The sequence below is a fragment of the Delphinapterus leucas genome, chromosome 12 (assembly GCF_059928025.1).
Source record: "Delphinapterus leucas isolate spDelLeu-1000000601 "Yukka" chromosome 12, BTC_Dleu_Yukka2, whole genome shotgun sequence".
NCBI lineage: Eukaryota > Metazoa > Chordata > Mammalia > Artiodactyla > Monodontidae > Delphinapterus > Delphinapterus leucas.
Window position 1 is genome coordinate 87124189 of NC_143140.1, and position 21177 is coordinate 87145365.

Consider the following 21177-nt stretch of genomic DNA (forward strand, 5'->3'; position numbering starts at 1 on the left):
CCTCAGCCGTGCCATATTTTAACAGTTTTACTGATGGCACAGGTGAAACTATGGAAAGCATGCTTATCAGACTTTCTAATGACTCAGCAGAAAAGGATAAGGGATAATTGGATGGTGGTTTAGAAATTCAGAAAACTCTTAATAGGTTGGAGCAATGGGCTGAATCTAACAAGATGAAATTTTATGGGGATAATTTAAGATTCTTTATTTGATTCAAAATAACAAGTGAACAAGCACAGGCCAGGATTTAGCAACAGCTGTTGAAATCACAGATTGATAGAAACTGAAAAGCATTTACGCCTTAACCACTTATAAAAAAGACAAATACATCTACATATATCAGTGGTATAATAATGCTCTCAGGGTCTGTTAGAGTGAGTTCTGTTTCTTCTGATGATCTTGTGGATTAGGTAGAGACAAGATATAGGAAGTCATTAAATATGTAAATTTTATAAAAAGTGTCAAGAGTGTCTTTAAGTAAAACAAGCTTGCCATTTAAAAAGATAAACTAATTTTATAGAAATATCACCTACATGCAAAACTTCAGTTCTCAAGGGTGTCAGATTAATAAGGGATCCTTCAGTCCCCGAATTTCTGAAGGTTTACATATTTTACTCATTTTTTTGATTGAGTGTCTCTGCTTTAAAGATGGGAGAGCTGCATCACTGAAGGCTTAATGCTTTTTCCCAAGATTTAATTGTGATTTATGTGAAAGAAGCAGATGTGTAAGAATGGGAGCTTGTCTTCTAACCCCCATATGAAATTTTTTTGCTGCCAGTTTTTTTGCTATTTGGAACTGTTTAATTCTCTATTATTGTACATTTTAGGTTTTGTTTTGCAAAATAGGAAATACAGCAATGAACTTATGTACAGTGTTTTTTTATTTAGGATGTTTTCTTAAAAAATTCTTTGGTTTGGGATTATTGGTTTGTGTCAACTTGGACTCTCTAGATTGCAACTGACAGTCTGAACTCATAAGCACAAAAGGAGACGCACTCGTTACTGTGAGTGAACCGTCCACAAGGGGAGAAATGGCTTTGGGCTTGTCCTTCAGGTGCTCTCATCAGGATACTGTTTCTCTTCCTCATTCCATTCTGCATTCCCCCCACTTCATTCTTCAGACTTGTAGCCGCCGGCAACATTTTCAGAGAAAAAGACCCACTCTCCCAGCATCCCTGTCGCATTCTGATTTTCCCTGTTTGGCTTATATGCTCACCAGTCATTTGGAGCCAGGCAGGAAGTTTCCAGAAGGAAGGGATGTGGAGCAAAGTAACAGATGTTTACAGCATGGGTCCGAAAGAATGAGGTATGTTCAGGGTGATGGGTTCTGCACACATCAGACAGGTATGTGTGGCACACTTAGAATTCTGGAACGCTTAGCTCCTGGAACACTTAGTTTGAAGCTGTGAATCCACTGTTTATCTTACTATATCTAGATAAAATAACTTATATACAGGATTGCTATCTACCAGCCATTCGCTTCCTCTGTAATACTTTTTGAAATTGCTGTTTGAAGAGATTAATTGTGGTTGACGGTATGTATTCAGTATACGGTATGAAGTTATATACTGTGTGGAAATTTAGCTCTTGAATATACTTGGAGTCATTTTTTAATGTACAGCTAACATTGGAAAAGGCGGTGTAGAAAAATGACCTTTTCTTTCAAAGACCACATCAGAAAATAGTTGGGCAGATTGGCAGTTGAGGTCGAGGTCAGCATCTTTATCTGTGTGGGTCCTGTAGTGGCGGTGAAGGCAGGAAGGTGAGGAGACCTGGAAGCCAAGGAGGGACAGGAGAGAGAAGGAGTGGATAATAGGAGGGTGCCGGAGGTTTCCAGTCTGGCCTAAACTTTGTAAGAAGAGTTACTCTTATAGGCTGAATGGCCTTTTTTTTTTTCCCTTCCTGTTGACATTCACGCTCATTTGGGGACGTGCCTTTTTTTTTTTGCGGTATGCGGGCCTCTCACTGCTGTGGCCTCTCCCGTTGCGGAGCACAGGCTCCGGACGCGCAGGCTCAGCGGCCATGGCTCACGGGCCCAGCCCCTCCGGGGCATGTGGGATCTTCCCGGACCGGGACACGAACCCGTGTCCCCTGCATCGGCAGGCAGACTGTCAACCACTAAGCCATCAGGGAAGCCCTTAAATCTTTTTGTTCTCCAAAGTTAGTCTCAGTTATAATTCTTAAGAAGCATCTCTAGGTTAAAAAAAAAAGTCCTAAACCAACGTGTTAAATAAACCTATAGTGTTTATAGACATTTTCCACGGGTAAATGTTCAGTAATACTTAAATGTGTAAGGGAGTTTCCATTTTTTTTATTTTTGGCTTGTTTTACATTCTGTTTCACCAAGTTGTAAGTTTAGTAAAAAAGAGGCTTTAGTTTTCTCTATCTGCGGGTTAGTTGGGTTTAACCGGATCAAAAAAGTTGTTAACCAGGATTCTTAAGGAACAGGAACAAAAAGCAGGTCCCTCATCTGGCTCTCCTCAGCTTGCCAGGCCCCGCCCCTCCCCGGGAAGCTCGCTGTCCTGGGGGGTGAGTCCTGGCCTGGGGACCCCCATCTCCCTCCTCAGGCGTTTATCTCCTATCTGCCCTCATTGCACGAGGGATTGAGGTGGGTGTGGCATGTTTTAAAAAAATAGTCCCCAACGTGGCAAGCAGAATTCTATCTACTTTTGCAGCTGTGTGACGAACATACCTCGGCTTGGTGTCCTTGTCCTTTGTAGTGACCTAAGGAAAACTGGAATGCTTCCAGAATTCTCACTGTCCCTGAGCCTGGCTTTCCATCCCCCTTCCCAGCCTCCCAGCCTATAGCAGTAAAGGATCTAATGCAATTTCTTTTTTTTTTTTTTTTTTTTTTTTTTTTGCGGTATGCGGGCCTCTCACTGTTGTGGCCTCTCCCGTCGTGGAGCACAGGCTCCGGACGCGCAGGCTCAGCGGCCACGGCTCACGGGCCCAGCCGCTCTGCGGCATGTGGGATCTTCCCGGACCGGGGCACGAACCCGTGTCCCCTGCATCGGCATGCGGACTCTCAACCACTGCGCCACCAGGGAAGCCCTGATGCTATTTCTTGACTGACAGACTGTACACTACCATTTGTTTCCTTCCAGCATTTTATTATGAAAAATTTCAAGCATGTCAAAAAGTTGAACTCATTTTCCATTGGGCACTGTAAATCCACTATCTATTGTAGATTCTATAAATAACATTTTACTTACTGTACCTGCTTTATCACATATTCCTCCATCAGTTCATCTTATTATTTTTGATGTATTTCAAAATAAATTAATATTGGGGATTTTTTCCCCTTAATCTTTTATCACAGGAGGTGAATCCTTGATTCCTGTTATAAGGATTTCAGACTCATTAAGCAGGTGTGGAGAAAGAGCCCTGGCCAGCAAAAGGGCCAGCACAGTTCTTGCCATATGGTCGGTGTGCAGCAAATACTTGTTAAAGGAATGCAGTTCCATTAGGCTAATTTGTCTAGCCCTGTAGGCAGACTTCATTTTGCCTCATAGGACAGTTACTTTTAAAACAAACCATGTTAGCTAGGTTCATGTGACCTCCAATTTATAAGGTGGACTTCTATAAGATAGTCCATGAAAGACAGTTATTTAGAATTTGAAATGGATTAAATATATGTAATATATTTATTATATATCATAAAAGTATATGTAAAGTATTTGTATTTTTACAACAGTGGTTGTGTCTCTCTTGGAATACGTGCCTGGCAGTTATTCCAAGGAACCCACATCTCTGGGTTGGTGCCTCAAGGATCTGCTTCAGGAAGACCCTGAAAGGGCAACCCCACCTCACATCAACCAGAACAGCTTCCCTTTAGTCTGTTTTCTCTGAAATTCAGATTCCATTGCAAGGAGAAGTGTGAAAATCACAGCTGCTCAGGTTACCCGACCACTATACCAGAGCCCTAGGTAAGTCGTCGTATAGTAGGAAGTATTCTAGTAGAAGAGTATGGCTATATCTTGCTGCCCACGTCTTAAATTTCCGCGTTTAGTTGGCTAGGGGATGCTGCACTATCAAAATTTATCCTAGATAAGAAACAGTGAGAGTTTCATAGCAAGGGATTAATCTGGAGATATGAATCTGATGTGGGTACATATTTGTGTGTCTGTGGAGATCCCTCAGGCCCTGAGATTGAGTGTTCCCAGAATGAACAGTATCTGTATTTCTACTTCTTACCTCCTAAAAGAAAGGCCATGCTCTTTTCCCCTTGATGAAATGGGTTTATTTTCAGTACTTTGGGGGCCGATGTCTAACTGCAGTGTGGGCAGCTACCAGAAACCTTCCCTGTTTCCAAAGCAGAGCAGGGCTCTCACCATTAGTTTCATTCTTCCTCACAAATAGGGCTGATGAATCATTTTGGTACTATGTCTTCCTTTCTTGCAAAACAACTGCAATCATGGTCATGCTGTGTTGTTCACACCAGCACACTTACAAAGCGAACGGTATAGGTGGTTCTTTTTTGACTGTTACGTTTACATTTGTAACTTCCTCTTTTCTTCTCTACGTCCAATAGGCTCGGGTTATGTATGATTTTGCTGCTGAACCTGGAAATAATGAACTGACAGTTAATGAAGGAGAAATCATCACAATTACAAATCCGGTAAGAGAACTGTTAGGTTTAAATCGGTCCCTTAAGGACTTATTTTTAAGATTTTATTTTTTTAACAGGCTGATCATTCAGACCCACATGAATTTCTTTCCTGTTGCTTGTGAAGTATTGATATTGAAGTAATAATCTATTACATAAACACTGAGAACAATTAAGACTCCCTAAAAATAGCTGGATGGGGCTCCATCAGGCAGAACTGGAGCGACATCCGGGACAGATCCCAGCTGGACACAGGTATAGAGATCAGAAAGTGACCAGTGTTGTTTAGCAGCCTCAGCTACCATTTATTCATGGCCTGTGAGCCAAGTGTTTGGCTAAGTACTATGCATATATTTTTTGATGTATTTTCTCTGTGAACTGTGTGAGGTAGGTATTTTTAATCTCTTTTTACAAATGAGGGTAATGAACCTTAGAGAGGTTAAGTAACTTGACCAAGACCCTTCTGCTTGTAAGTGGCAAAACCGGGATTCAAAACCACATCCACTGGCCTCTAAGCCCTGCTTTTTCTTTTCTGCAGGGGACACTGCAAGTAAACAAGTGTCCCAGGAGTACAGGTGTATATACGCCAGTAGGAGACGGGCTGAGAAAACAGGCTCTTAGAGCCAAACCAGACAGGACCTGAAGCCAGGCTACAGCCTTGGATTTCATTTGGGAAGCAGTGGATTCATTTAAGGGTTTTGCTTGGTTTTATTGTTGATATTGTTGTAGGGAGGTGACATGATGAGACCTGCACTTCAAGGAAATTAATCTAGCAGAGGTGTATTGAATGAATTGGTGTGGCTGGAGCCTAGGATCATGACCTTGGGTAGTAGCAATAGGAGTAGAAAGAAGATGCATGCAGGAGGCTCTGGAGAGTCAGACCAGGAGGACTTGGTGCCTGATTACATACTATTGGTGAGAAATAGTCAGGGATCCCCCTGAGGTTTTTGGCCTTCACACCTAAGAGAATGGTGCAAATGAATTTATTAAAGTACGTAAGTCAGGAAGAAGAGCTTATTTTTTAATGTTGAGTTTAAAGGCTAATAAATAATTAACCCTGTCCTATAGCTTTGCATCAGTTTAGAAATAGAATTGCAGAGCTAGAGCTGAGGGCTGGAGATAGGCCGGCTCCCTGGACATCTTTGAGCAAGCATGTCAAGAAAGGTACCAGGAAGGCCAAGGAGACTCTGGAAGAGGAAGGAAGGGATGCACCTGTTCCACCAGGTGGGAGGGAGTGGTGACTGTGGCAGCACAGAGACCAAGGAAGAAGAACAAGGAATGACTAAGAGGATTGCGGTTTCTTAATGTTGATAGTATTTTTTTAGACCTATTTTGTATGTTTTAGATTAAAAAAAAAAACTACTGGTTAGAAAAAGTATATGTAGTTTTATATAATATGCCAGGTATACATAGGTTCTCTTTTTAATCATAGAAGAGATTAAAGATTCTTTTATCTACTATTGATTTTTTTTTTTAAATGAAGAAGCTTTCTTCATTTCTTGGTAAAATAGTATTTAAGTTGCTGTTGTGGTCAAGAAATGGACAAAGTTGTGGCTTAAAATGACTTTTAAAAAGAATATGTCATCTAGATTCAGGTAGGTATTAACTAATTAGGGTATGATTTATGAATTTAAGATAACCCTTACTATTTTAAGAGGAAAAAGTAGGACTTTGCTGAAGTAACGTTGAAAACTGGGAATCCTGTTATAGAGTATGTTATTATTGATATTTAGTTTATTAATATTACTTATCCAGGAGAGCTAAGGGAGTATGGACCAGTTAGTTTTCCTAAACAACAGGCAATCCCAAAGCTTAGCGGCTTAAACAAATAATCGATGGTTGTTGCTCGGGAATCCACAAGTCAGCGGGTGGTTCTCCTCACCTGGGCTCGCCCGTGGGTCTGCAGTCACCCAGTGCAGGGCTGGGGCAGAGTACTCCAACATGGCCTCATCTGTCTGGCATTTCTCCTGCTGGGGGTTAGCTGGCTTTGGGTGGGGCAACGGGGAGATTGGGCCTTGTCTCTGTCATCATCTGGCAACTCAAATTTATCCTCATAGTAGCTCTTTTGGAAAGAAGAGCGAGCTGAAGTGTACAAAGCTTCTAGAGGCCAGCTCTGAACTCACCCCATATTATCTCCACCTCATTCTGTTGGCCAAAGAGGTCACAAAGGACAGCCCAGATTCTAGAAGTAGGGGTGTGCATTCTACCTCTACCCCTTTGCATTCTACCTCTTGACAGTCAGAGCTGCAAACCATTTTTGTGATCTACCACAGACCAGTAAATAGAAAGGAACTACAAAATGATGGCATTCTATTAATAGACTGTTTTTCAATCTTTGATCGGTTGTTCAAGTTTGAGTTTTCTTTTTAGATTATATCATTTTCTGATGTAAAGAGAAGCCTTAAGAATTTAAAAATTTGAACAACGTTAGCTCTGCAGGAATGAAAAGGTTAATGTTAATTACTTTTTTTAAAAAAATAAATTTATTTATTTATTTTTGGCTGCATTGGGTCTTTGTTGCTGCATGTGGGCCCCCTCTAGTTGCAGTGAGCGGGGGCCACTCCTCACTGGGGTGTGCAGGCTTCTCATTGTGCTGGCCTCTCTTGTTGTGGAGCACGGGCTCCAGTCACGTGGGCTTCAGTAGTTGTGGCACGTGGGCTCTGTGGCGCAGGCTCAGTAGCTGTGGCACATGGGCCTAGTTGCTCCGCGGCATGTGGGATCCCCCCGGGCCAGGGCTCGAACCCATGTCCCCTGCGTTGGCAGGCAGATTCCTAACCACTGCGCCACCAGGGAAGTCCCTACTTTTTTATGTATAACAATTCCCAGAGCAAAATATCTGCAGGAGGGCTTCCCTGGTGGCGCAGTGGTTGAGAGTCCGCCTGCCGATGCAGGAGACACGGGTTCGTGCCCTGGTCCGGGAAGATCCCACGTGCCGCGGAGCGGCTCGTGAGCCATGGCCGCTGAGCCTGCGCGTCGGGAGCCTGTGCTCCGCAATGGGAGAGGCCGCAACAGTGAGAGGCCCGCGTACCGCCAAAAAAAAAAAAAAAAAAAAAAACTGCAGGAAATTCCAACTCTAATCTTTTTTTTAACCTTTTTGAGGATGTTGGTGGAGGATGGCTGGAAGGAAGAAACAGCAAAGGAGAACGAGGGCTTGTTCCCACAGACTACGTTGAGGTAAGGGCTTACTGTCATTTATTAATTAAATCTGGTCGTTGTCATATATGTTTTTATGAATTATCAACTTAAAGGACAGGACTGGAAGATAATGAAAAAATTCCATTGTAAGAGTAATACATGCTGATTATATAAAATGTAGAAAATACATTGAAGTCGAACCAAGAAGAAATATTACCTGTAGACTTAGGCTCCAAAGAGTGACTCCAAATATTTAGATTAAGTTCCTTCCAAGGATAGCAACTTTTAATTATTCTGAATAAAAGTCTCTGTTTTTCCCTTTGCTAATGTTGTGTAGTAGCTGCTGCCTACAGTACTGTTTACTGTAGAATCGATTCACAAAGTTTAAATTGCAGGCTGTTTGAAGTAGCTGTCTTCTCCCTGTGCTAATTTAGGACATCTCTCAGTTCCTTCTCCCATTCCCAAGGACGAAGGGTCTTGGATGGGCTGCTGTGAGCTATTGCCTGGTTTAAGCTCTGTTGTGATAGATGCCAAGGATAGTGCACAGCCCCTGAATGAGCCCTCCCTGCCTGGGACACACCCCCTCAGCTGACAAACCCTCTCTGAGTCAGCCTCCTGGCACCCCCTGCTGGTTGTCCAGAGGTCACTGAGCTGAGTCCTGGGTACGTGGTGAGCTTGCCTCTCATCCTGGGTGATAGAAAGAAACTAAGGCTGTCTGGTGCCCTGTGAGTAAAGTCGGAGTGAGATCAAGAACAAAGTTGCCTTGAGCTCCCCTCCAGTAGAGAGAAATAGTGCCCTGGGAGGATGTGTGCTGGGCACTGCCTGCAGAATGGGAAGGCTGTCTGTTGCTCCTGAGAGTTGGCTGGGGGAGTTTTGAACACTCCGGAGAATCTGATGAAATCTCAGACACCCCACCTTTTCCAGACAGATTCAGAGGGTTCCCAGGCCCCTGAACCCAGTCCACGTGTCTCATGTTTATGTCGTGTTTGACCTCTGTGCACTGTGCATTCAGGATCCTAAAAATTAACAAGAATGAGGAAAACGGGAGCATTTAAGTTGATACTGGCATTAGGTGCATTTCTAGAATTCTGCATACTGACAGAAAGGAATTATGACATCTTCTTGGGCTTGCTTACCCTTTAAGAATAGAAATCCCTTTTCCATATTAGTTGACAGTTCTTGCTTGCCCTCAGGGGCTCTAACTCTGAAATAACTCTAATCTATGAAGATAACTGTGGTTCTTTCTAACGTTCAGATTTTGCCCAGTGATGGAAAAGATCAGTTTTCGTGTGGAAATTCAGTGGCTGACCAAGCCTTCCTCGATTCCCTCTCAGCAAGTACAGCTCAAGCCGGTTCGTCAGCTGCCAGCAGTAACAACCAGGTAAATCTCACTCCGTCATCCTGCTGGATGCGACTGGCTTTACTGAGAGCAAAGCACGTTTGTGAGAGCTTGTGCTGCATTATAGCTATTGCCATTCCCTGACAGCGTAAACAAAGTAGCTGTTCACGTGTTACTTGTGTGGCATTTCTTGCTGGGTTTTAACAAAGACTGTTTTTAGAGTTGATGATTAACTAGAAGGCGGGGTGTTCATTGAGAGTTGCTTGTAAAGGTCTGGCATGGTATGAATACAGACCCCATAGATTGTGAATATCCTCTCACTTGAGGGCAAGGAAGGAAAAGGGTCCTCTGCTGAGGCGCAGCGGTCAGGGTCAACGGTCTGGCTGGAACAGGACCTGATTTCTGTGACCTTGGCACGTTGCTTGCACTCTCGGCTCGAGCCCCCTCTTGCAGATGCAGTGCATGTAAAAGTGGCTGGAGATCCAGCAGTTGGTACCGTTATGGTACTGCTTCTAGAAGACTTAGAAGATTGAGCTAATTTGAGGAAACTATGCTGCAAGTTCACAGTAATTTTAAGGAATTTGACCAGTTTAGGTGACTCTGCCTGGTTCGGTTATTGCTCAATGATTATCCAGAGCCAGTGTCTGTAAGAAAATTGAGAAGATGGATATGGAAGTGTTATTGCTTCCTACATCTTTAGAAATGAATGGGCTTTAGGAGATATTACTTCTTGACATTTTTAACTACATAAAAGGCTTTAAATTAGGTAAAGCCTAATAATCATATCACTTATGATTATTTGCTTACAGAATATTTATATCTTAACCTTTTAAGAGAGTTTTTCAAAGCACTGTTACCATATGTTAACTGCAGATTTTATACATTTTTAAATAGCTTTTGTGGACATCCTAAATTACACATTGTCTGGCTCAGATATTTAAAATTCAGAGGCGAGGTTATCACCAGAGTTGAGCATTCTCCTATATTTTGTTAATCTGTAATACCTAAGAATATTGGCCAGTGACCGTTGTAGAGGTAGATAATGTTGATGCATCATCCCAACCCCCATTACGATAAAGGGTGACAAAATAGTAGTTAACCCTCACTTGATGTTTTACCAGGGATTCTTAGCCTGGGAGCTGTTAACGTTTGGGGCTTGATGCTTCCTCCCTGTGATGACTAGCTGCGTCTCCGGCCTGCACTCACCACTCTCCCTGCCTCCCCCCACCGCTGCCCCAACCCCGGTTCCAGTCACCAAAATTGTCTCCAGTTGTTGCCAAATGGGCAAAGTCAACCCAGCTGAGAGTCACTGAGTTTTACAAAAACATCAGTGAAAGGGTTTGCATTAAGTAAAAATGACATTTCAGTAAAGGGGAATTATAATGAGATGATCATAGAATAAGTGAAGGAAACAAAAGATGGGAATATTCATCTTATTTTAATTCGGGGACCTGTTTCAAATATCTCAAGGTAGACTGAAGTACTTTAGCTCATAAACACAAATTCAAAATCAGGCTCAAATTTTATGTTATGAAGAAGACTCCTCAGTATTTAAATGTAACAATATAAACTGATCAGCATAAGTGTAATTTTTTTCTTCCAGGTTATTTTGAAGAAAGTATAACCGACTTTTTTTTAAGGTTAGGTTTTACTAATCCAATCTGACATTAAATCTAATCAGATCCTTTGAAAGCAAAGAAAAAAATGAACCAAAACAAGGAGTAACAAAATACAGAAAGCATGACCATAATGAATTAATTAAAGCATTTGAATAAAAATATTTTCAGCAGCCGTCTATGCTCTCAGTTATCCGGGATGTGAGAACAACTTAAATGGGCCAAAACTGTGGTACGTTTTATAAATACCATTATTAATTGGCAGCTTTTAAAAATGTGGCTGTCAGGTTTGCCCGTTATTTCATTTTCTGAATGTCAGTAAGAAAATACTATTTTTGTTCCAGGGATACGCCTCTTGGGCCTTTCTAGTTAGTCTGGCGTTGTGTTAGTTCCCAGAGGACAGTTTTATTTGGAGATAAGTGTGTCAGAGGAGCCAGGCCTCTCCTCTCTGCGGTCAGGCAGGCAGGGCCCCCCTTCAGCTCGGTACACTGTGCACACTAGTCAGTATCCCTTGAGTCTCCTCAGCACCACTTGTTTTCAGTTTGGCCTTCTTCCTGCACAGGCAGGTTAAAGCCTCACATTCAGCTACTGGTTATCTAACTTTCTGACTGTTGTATCTTTTAAACCATATCTTTTTAGAGAGATCTCTCTAAAAGGTTACATCCGTCTGCAGATGTTCTTGAATAACTTATTTTGAGCCTGTTATTTTTTAATTTGTCTGAGTCTTCACTGACTTTGTATTTTTAAGCTATACTGCATTTCACAGTAATTAGTTCATACATTTATTTATAACTTAATATGTAAAATAGCACTTCCTTTTGTTTTTCTTAAAACTCCTAATTTCAGGTTGCTTGGGGTACCTTCTGGTTCTAGCTTCTTACTGAGCAATCACAGAGGTAAGTGCAGTGACTGGTGTAGAGGTAGATAATGTTGATGCATCATCCCAACCCCCATTATGATCTTTTTCTGTAAGGGAACCCTTTACCTGTAAAACACAGCCCAGCCACTTGGCTGAGGTATAGACTAGAACTGTAAATGTCAAAGGAGTATAATGCATTATTCTTTAAATGTGTTGGAACAATTTAATTTGAAAAATGATAGAGCTGTTTTATTTTTTTAAGTACTTGGAAAAAATATAGGTAACTTTTTTTTCATTAACTTTGGAATATAGAATGTCTTTCTAAGCACAGCACAATTTCTAGCAGCCATTAAGGAAAGAATTGATATATTTAAGTCAAAAAGTAAGGGGCTTCCCTGGTGGCGCAGTGGTTAAGAATCCTCCTGCCAGTGCAGGGGACACGGGTTCGGGCCCTGGTCCAGGAAGATCCCACATGCCGCGGAGCAACTAAGCCTGTGCGCCACAACTACTGAGCCTGCACTCTAGAGCCCACAAGCCACAACTACTGAGCCCGCGTGCCACAACTACTGAAGCCCACACGCCTATAGCCTGTGCTGTGCAACGAGAAGCCACCGCAATGAGAAGCCCGTACATCACAACAAAGAGTAGCCCCCGCTCGCCGCAACTAGAGAAAGCCCGCGTGCAGCAATGAAGACCCAACACAGCCAAAGATAAATAAATAAAAATTTTTTTAAAAAGTAATATTCAACTAGGAAAAAAATTTCTAACATGCCAGAGATGTCAGCTAATTCTGTTAATATACAAAGAACTCTTGTATATCTGTAGGAAAAAGGTAAACAACTCAGAAGAAATGGGCAAAGGATATGAACAGATTTTTCATTGGAAAAGAAATATGAAGAGCCAATAAACATAGGAAAATGCTCATTTTGAAATTCTTCTGTCAAATTAGCAGAGAATTAAAATGTTTTCACTCCTAGTGTGAAGAAAGGCGTGTTCAAATAGGCATTCTGGTATGAAGCTGGTAAAGGATAAATCGATGAAGCTTTTTGGAGGACAGGTTGATAATATATATTAATATTTGAGGTGCATCTACTGTTTGACCCAGCACTCTGAGTTGATCTTACAGCTCTACTCTCCGAACACAGCCATCTGGGCAGGAGAAGAGGTTTCCTGCAGCACTCTTGTAACAGCAAAGCCTAGAATGTGTGCCTCATCCGTAGGGGCTGGTCAGATAGACTACAGGACAGCCACACCATGGGAAGCAGGGCTGCTTTTAGAAGAATGAGGGTAGCTTCAGATATACAGATATGGATGAATGGGCTTTTAAAAAGGCATAACACTATGTGTAATGTTATCTTTATTGTGTTTAAATATATACACACCACAGATGCAAATTGTGTAGAAAAATTATTGAAGGATATCCAAGAAATGAGTCAGGTTCTTGTTTTCTTTTTCTATTACAGATTTTAAGTTGGATGAGGACAGCTATTGCAGTACCTTTAGAAAAGAAGAATGGTTTTTAGTGGTTATTACTGGTTTCATTATTAGTCATTTATATTTTGCAGTTTCAGGAGCATTTCCTGTTAGTAGCTGTGCCGCTAGAATGAATTAACCCGCTGGTGGAAATGAATCTCAGACATTATTACCAAACATGTGTTAATAGCCGTCCTCATTTGGGTTTTCTCCCAGCTGTTAGTGTTTAAATTATATCATTGATTATAAAAAGGTTCTCAGTGTAGATCTTTTTAAAGACTCTTAGATTACTGCCTCTTTGCAGAACTTACTTCTGAGAAATTAATGGGACGTTTTTGTTTGTACCTTTAAAAGAACAATGGGGCTTAAACATTAATTGAAAGTTGTATAAACCTAGATGTTTTATCTGAAGGTTTTTGACTTGAGGGATTTATTTTTCTATGCTTTTTAAACTAGAAAGGTATACATACTTGGAATAAACTGCTTCTCCTTTTGTTAAAATTCTTGTTGCTTTCTTTATCACAGTGTATCCCAGTTGCCCTTGGCTATATCTCTGTTCTTCTGTTTCACGGTTTCTCATCCCATCCTTCCCCCTCTCCACGTGGGTTGGTGCGGTGGGAAGCCTGGTGTAACGTTTGGTGTTAGAGCTGGGTTGACAGTCTGGCTCCACTTCGTAAGAGTCGTGGCTGCTTCCTGAACTATCGGAGGACCAGGCCACTGGTATAAAGTGGTGTCAGACTCACGGAAGACATTTAAGAAATATTTCCTTCTTTTTTCACCTCTTCCCTCTCCATGGAACAATCTCAATCCACTTACCCTTTTTTGTTCCAAGCTGTCTCCTTCTTCTACCCTCTCTAACCGTGCAGAAGATTCCCTTAGAAATACCTCTCCAATGTTGAATTTTCTCTGCAGTTTGCTCAGTCTCCAGCTTCTTGTTCAGCATCGCTATCTGCCTGTCTCCTCTGTATCTCAGACTCTGCATGAACAGAATCACTCATTATTTCCCCATAAATCTAGTTTCTCTTCCTGACTTTCCCATTTCTGTTTCTCTGAAAGGTTGCTTTTTTTCTATGCTCTCTTTTTCATTCCACTTTAAAACCCTGAGTGCCTTTGCGAGCCATAGTTATTGATAGGCGTGTCCTGCATCCTTTAAGATGTGTAAGGGCAGGAAAATGCTCGGTTTTAATCCCAGACCTTGCCTAGATTTTATTCCCAGATCTCATACTTGCTGTGTGACTCACGGTGAGCTTCTTAGCTTCTGTGTGCCTCAGTTTCCTCATCTGTAAGACCTCAAAGAATTGTTGGAAAGAGTAAATGGAAAAAAGTTCTGAAGTGTTTCGAACAATACGTGGTACTTAGTAGGGGTTTAATTATTTTTAACAGTTTGGATATTAAACAAATGCTCAAAGTTAAGTGGGTATTTAGGGACATAACATCTTTTTGATTATGTAGAGATTTTCAGTGTGATGGTATTTGTTATGAAGGAACTTTATTAAGGAATGAGGAAGGAAATAGTAATTTTATGTTGGAACTACATTTTGCTTTCGCATTTCTCAAAAAAAAGTCCATTTTTAGGCCGTTTTGTAGTCCATTTAAAAATAAATCAGAAGATGTGGCACATATATTCAATGGAATATTACTCAGCCATAAAAAGAAACGAAATTGAGCTATTTGTAATGAGGTGGATAGACCTAGAGTCTGTCATACAGAGTGAAGTAAGTCAGAAAGAAAAAGACAAATACCGTATGCTAACACATATATATGGAGTTTAAGAAAAAAAAATGCCATGAAGAACCTAGGGGTAAGACAGGAATAAAGACGCAGACCTACTGGAGAACGGACTTGAGGATATGGGGAGGGGGAAGGGTGAGCTGTGACAGGGCGAGAGAGAGGCATGGACATATATACACTACCAAACGTAAGGTAGATAGCTAGTGGGAAGCAGCCGCATAGCACAGGGAGATCAGCTCGGTGCTTTGTGACCGCCTGAAGGGGTGGGATAGGGAGGGTGGGAGGGAGGGAGACGCAAGAGGGAAGAGATATGGGAACATATGTATATGCATAACTGATTCACGTTGTTATAAAGCAGAAACTAACACACCATTGTAGGGCAGTTGTACCCCAATAAAGATGTTAAAATAAATAAATAAATCAGCAAAAGAAACCTTCACAAAGGCTTATTATTTCATTATCTCAAATAAGGTCTGTGATGCTGTGGACTTCTCATAATTGCTTACTGAGACTTTCTCTTTACAAAACCCCTGTTGCAAAGGTTCTCTCCATTTCCCCACCCCCTCTCCCAGCCACACAGGAATCCCTTTTACTCAGTTACAGGGCTTTGTAAGGAGGGTTGTGCACATCTGTATACAGGATTTGTTGACATTTTTCTTCAAAACTGAATTGGGCTGATGATGTTAACCTTCCATGCTTTCCTGATCCCAGACCCTTGCCTTACATAAGACAGCTTTGTGCATCTGGGACCCATTCAAAAATACATACTGGTGAAATTTATTTTTTAGGATGTTTTGTTGCTATTTGGCTTTATCTAACAGGAAACAAATGACAAAAGCAAAGGGTTTGTATTGTTTTTACCTTATAACTGCCCTGGTGAAGGGCCAGTCAGCATTGTTATACGCCCAACCCATCATCAGAGGAATGTCTATAAAAGCCCATTTCACGTGGACCTTTATTAGACCGATCTATCAGATTGTCTTCTGCTACTTATAGCATCATCCTGTTTGGCACATAAAGCTACCTATTTAAAAACTTTGTGCTGAAAAAATAAGTAAATTCTCGAAGCTAGTACAAATATTTTCCATTTTTTAAGGCAAATCTTATTCTTTTAGTTTTCTCTATTTAAAAAATAAATACCTGGAATTGTCATCTGTGGGTTCAGAATGTGAACTAATAAAGGATCTGTTAAGTCACTTAAGCTTTTTGGGAAGTAATTTTCAGTCAGTAGTATTGATGTGACTGGCTACAAATTGATTTAATCTGTTGTTGTGATCGAGCCTTATTTTTTAAAGAATGTACAAGTTTTATATTTCTATAAGGGGTTTTTTGAAATCAGTAGAGGTTCATCTGTAGAATTAGATGGTGTGCTTTTAGCAAAAGATCTATAAATAACAAAATAGGAAATTTTACAAATTCTGTCTGTATTTTGAGCTGAAATAATTAGGCTTTTCACATAAGACAATTTAATACCTTCTGTAGGCCTTTTTGAGAACGAGAAACCTTTGTCAGAAACTGATGGAAATGTTCTCGGTTTATAGAGGAATCACATTATTTGCTTTCTAGTCCCACTTCCTAACACAATTGGCACATGGTTATTAAACATTTCATGAATGAGAAATGTCAGATAAAGACAATTATGCCTCAGTCATGCAGATAAGGTTCAAAAAACAAACAAACAAAAACATAATAACCTCAGCTTTCACAAAACCAGTAACTTTCCATTCATTTTTGTTGTTTATCCCTGGCCAAAGTCTTACTCTGGAAGTTCCTTCCCTCCTTCTTTCCTTCCAAGCGTATATATTAGGGAATGGCAGTGTAATCGGCCATAGCAACATAACCGATAGGGTGTAGATGAATGTGACTGAGGATTTCGTGTGTGGTAATAAGGTGGGCCCTCGAATGATGCTTCCAGAGCCTTTCCCCCGAGATGATAATACGCAAGGTAGTGAGCCCGTGATTAGCAACTCTTCTTACCTCGTAGACTTGTCAAACCGAATGGTCCGTGTTGACCTGTATTGAACTTTGGGCATCCTCTGTAAGGAACCAGGTGGGCAGCGGGAGCTCTACCTACTTATCAGTATCTTTTGAACCTTTATATATTCTTTGTACTCTTGTTTGCTGGTTTGGTAGAACGCCAAACAGAAAGCAACCTTGATGAAATATAAGTTATCCTTCTCATTAATTCTCAGACCTAGATCACCCTTGAAGTCTGAACTAGTTCAAGTGGGCACAGAGAGAAATAAAGGCATCTGTTGCCCGTCTCTCCATCTGCCCCCAGCCGCTCCCAGTGTTGTCTCATGATGTGTGCAGTGAAAGTTCTTCTTAGACCATGTCTTGAAGAACTGGGAAACCAGAAGAACTTATTTCGCCTGAAACCAGCAGAACATACTGGGAAACCAGTGAATCAAGTCGATCTGACTGTTGTTTCCAAACAGGCCCTTGCCCAGGTCTTACTGCATTTTCATTGATGCCTGTTGTCAGAAGTAAGAGTTTGATTCTTACTCATCCTGGTGGCCCAAGGATGTCATATAAGAAGCAAAGTAACAACAAAGTAGCAAAATATAACAAAACCAGACCTATTATTTTTGTGGTCAGCAGTTGCAGACTAGTGTTTTGTTTTGTTTTGTTTTTCTTTAAAAGAAAGTTACTTAGAAACAGTTTAATTCTTGCAGTTTAAGCTTTTTAGAGTGGGACCAGAGCAATGCTCAGTCTAGGGATATTTTTGCCTCTCTGTTGAGGCAAAAGCCTTTTCAGTGCTGTACCTGCTGTCACCCTTATGAATCATGAGGTTTTCCATTCTGGCTGGTGAGAACCACCCTACTAAGGGGTTGTTACTTAACCATTCATATGGCAGCTCCCTCACGTGCATACGCTGATCAGTACTCAGCCTAAGGCCTGGGGTCCCGTCCCGTCCCCCACTCATCTCCGGAGGTCTCTGTGCAGCTTTCTGCTTCTCAGTACTCTGCCCCAGACTCCCAGCTCTGTCTTCTTAATTCACAGAGACCAGTGGCCTCTGCATGGGTTCCCCATCCCTGATCCATGGCCTGGAAAGTCTCTCTAGGCAGAGGTCAGGTCCTTTATTGCCTGACGTCTAATGATTTGAAGACAGTTTCATATATTTTGTCTTTTTTAGTTTTAAGTGGAAACGTAAACTGGATCCCAGTTACTCCATCTTGATTGTCTTCTTTGTGTATTACTAGTTGATTTCCAAAAACAAGTTTATTTACATCTACAAATGGTACAACTTTCTTCACAAGAAAGTTGTACATGAAAAGTGCATTCTCGTAACACTATATAAATGTTAATAGTAATGACTTCCCTACTAGATAGTTGTGGAGCTGGGATTCGAAGCCTGGGAATTGGGCTCCAAGGTGGTCCTCCTAATAGCGATGCTGATTTGGCCATTGCCTAGCTCCACAGGGCGTATCAGTTATCTGTTCTCATGTTGACACTGCACACCAAGCCAGTCAGCTCAGGAGCACACAGAGTTCACGACCTCGTGGGCTGTTCTGTGCTCTTAGCCGGTCTTGGTAGGTTCTCCGTGGCTCTGTGGTTCCAGGAAGCTTTGCTCATCTCACATGTCTGGTGGCTTTGAAAGCCCTGGTTCAACATTCTTACATTTTTAAAAGCTTGGCTGTGTTGTTCCTCTGGAGTTTTTTTTCATTGGCTGTATGACTTGCATGATATTTGTTCCATTCCTTCTGTGCTGCTTATAATTATTTTTAGTGCTTCAGTGACACTGTGTTATGACAGCAAGAGTCTTTAGAATATATACTAATGCACTGAAGACAAACCACTGCTGTACAGTAGGGGCTTTGCTTTTTGCATGTAATCTTGGTGCATGAGTGGCATGCTGGAATTTTCTGGTGAACTTAGCCGTGCTATGCATTTGCTGTTGTTAGCTTTGGTATATACTCTTTTTTTCCCCTTCGTTTACCGAGCGCCTTTTTTTATTTTAAGGTGGATATTTTGGCTCAGATTGGTTGTATTGAAAGTCTCAGCCAATCACCACCTTCTTCATCTTCTCCTTCTCCTTCTTCTTCCGTAAATAAGGTAAAATTCAAACTTGAATGAAAAAGGAAATAAACATTTAAAGCCCCTAGAAGTAATCCTTTATTTTCCCAAGTGAGGTGATTGTTTCAGCTAAAGTATCTTAACTAAAGCTCTTCCTGGGGGCATGGCAACATGGCATGTGGGACATATAGGAGTTGGAAGGGCAATTGGGATTTATACTTTGGAGACTTCTGATGAGACTCGATTGATGGATTTATTCCATGGACAGCAAGGTCTAATGAAGGACTTTTAATCACGGAGTTTACAGAATCTGGTTGGCTTTGGTACCGTAAAAGGTGGGGAAAGAAGAGAATGATGACATTGCTCAGTAGAAAGGAGAGAGGAGGGGGGGGCTGGGAGAAGAGGATAGGAGAGCTCCCTCAGAGTTTGAAACCTTAGCGGAGGAACATAATGCATTGTCGTGCGACCAAATGTCTGCAGGTGAGGGACAAAAGGGGTTCTTGGAATTGACGGCAAAGAAGTCAGAGGCTGAAGGATCATTAAACCAAATCATTGTGTAGCTCAGTTTGTTGCAGTGGGGGTTAGGCTTTGAAGAAAAGCAAGATCTCAGTATTTAGCACACAGAAAATGTGCCAAGACCCCCAAGAATTATGAGTTGCTTTGGAACTTTATGGCAAAACAGTTCTGTCTTCTTCCTCTTTCTCTTATGTATCTGAAGGAAACAGATCTTTGGCTAAAATAGAAAGTATCCTAAGTGCCTATAATCACTTATTTAATTAAAAGTTTCTCTATTAATGTGATCTGTCATTGAAGCCATTTGGAAATATAACTGATCTTTTCCTTTAAAGCATAAACTAATGGGGATTTACTCAAAGATTACCAGTCTTCATTCTTCTCTGTATACTCTAGATGAGCCCCCGTGTAATAAGATAACCACTACTGAACGCATACCATGTGCCAGATATTGTTAGGTGCTTTATATGCATTATGTCATTGAATTCCTACAGAAATCTTATGAGGAAGTTTATGATGTTATATCCATTCTATAAGAGTGGAAACTAAGAGAGATGGAGTGCATTGCCCAAGTTCATACAGCTAGTAAGTGGTAAAGCTGGGATTCAAACCCAGATAGACAGCCTCTAGAGCTTCAGCTCTTAACTGTTGCACCCATGAGAAATTTACGTCAGTCAAATTTCTACAGTTTCATAAGGGACTTAAAATTCAACCAGTGGACCAATGTTCTTATCCTTGCCCCCTTTTACCCCATATTATGTATTTGTAAGATGCACAGCTTTGCTACGATTATCTCAGGAATACCCTTCTCTCCCCACCCCTCCATGGCCACTCAGACTCCGTTCTGTCTTTCTGCTCTACAGGCTCCTTTCAGCGGATACATTTAGATTGTCTCATGATGTAAAGACAATGTAAATGTATTTCTTTGTTTTGTCTTATGAGGTTAGGATAGCTTTTAAATTTGGAGTGCCAGACGTAGAGAATGGACTTGAGGACACGGTGGGGGGAGGGTAAGCTGGGATGAATTGAGAGAGTAGCATTGACATATATACGCTACCAAATGTAAAATGGATGGCTAGTGGGAAGCAGCCGCATAGCGCTTTGTGACCACCTAGAGGGCTGGGATAGGGAAAGTGGGAGGGAAGCGCAAGAGGGAGGGGATAGGGGACATGTGTATGCATATGGCTGATTCACTTTGTTATACAGCACAAACTTAACGAAACACTGTAAAGCAATTACACTCCAATAAAGATGTAAAAAAAAAAAATTAGAGTGCTAAATGAGCAAATGTGTTGACTACATTGCTTCTGGCATTAGGGAGTATTTAATTTAGTTAGAGTGGGAGTTAGGGGGCGAGTCAGACATAGTCAGCCAGCTCCAGTGCAAGGCAGGTGAAAATCCATTCATAATAGAGATCCAGACAAACACGTGAGTGTTTGTGAGTGGTTTAATTTAGCAAGTAATTTACTAAACACTTACTACGTGTAGGCCCCATGTTCATAGGCAACAAGAAATCACTGGTGAGCCTGATGGGCACAGACCTTCTCTTGTCCCTTGCACGCATCCTCATGGAGTTCAGAAGACGATGTTTGTGTGTGCAAGTTTTGTTTGTTGGATTTTCCAACATTTGCTAAAACTTAAAGCATAGGAAAGTTAAGTGAACTTCATAGCGAATAATCATATACGCGCCTTCTAGGTTTTACCATTAACATGTTACTGTTCTTCATCACACATATGTCCGTCCCTCTGTCCATCTGTACCTGTCAGCATCTTGCAGCTTTTCTACAGGGTACTGATAAGCTTTCATAACTGGGAAGGCACTGTTATTTTAAGAGCGTATGGCAGTGCCGAAAATCACTTATTCTGTGGTCGTCCACAGTGGTTATTT

General features: G+C 41.3%; 1 protein-coding gene across 5 annotated transcripts in view; it reads left to right on the forward strand.

Moving 5' to 3' along the window:
• SNX9 (sorting nexin 9) overlaps window positions 1–21177 on the forward strand; it is a 92170-nt gene that overhangs the window by 34072 nt on the left and 36921 nt on the right. For 3 of the 5 annotated variants that reach the window (XM_022560207.2, XM_089922185.1, XM_089922186.1), the window contains exons 2-4: window positions 4532–4618; window positions 7706–7780; window positions 8997–9122. In XM_022560207.2, coding sequence (XP_022415915.1) covers window positions 4532–4618; window positions 7706–7780; window positions 8997–9122 — 288 coding nt within the window. Of the gene's footprint in view, window positions 1–3836; window positions 3927–4531; window positions 4619–7705; window positions 7781–8996; window positions 9123–18722; window positions 18816–21177 lie in introns of those variants that run through there. The other 2 variants (XM_089922187.1, XM_022560216.3) reach the window with 2 other exon arrangements.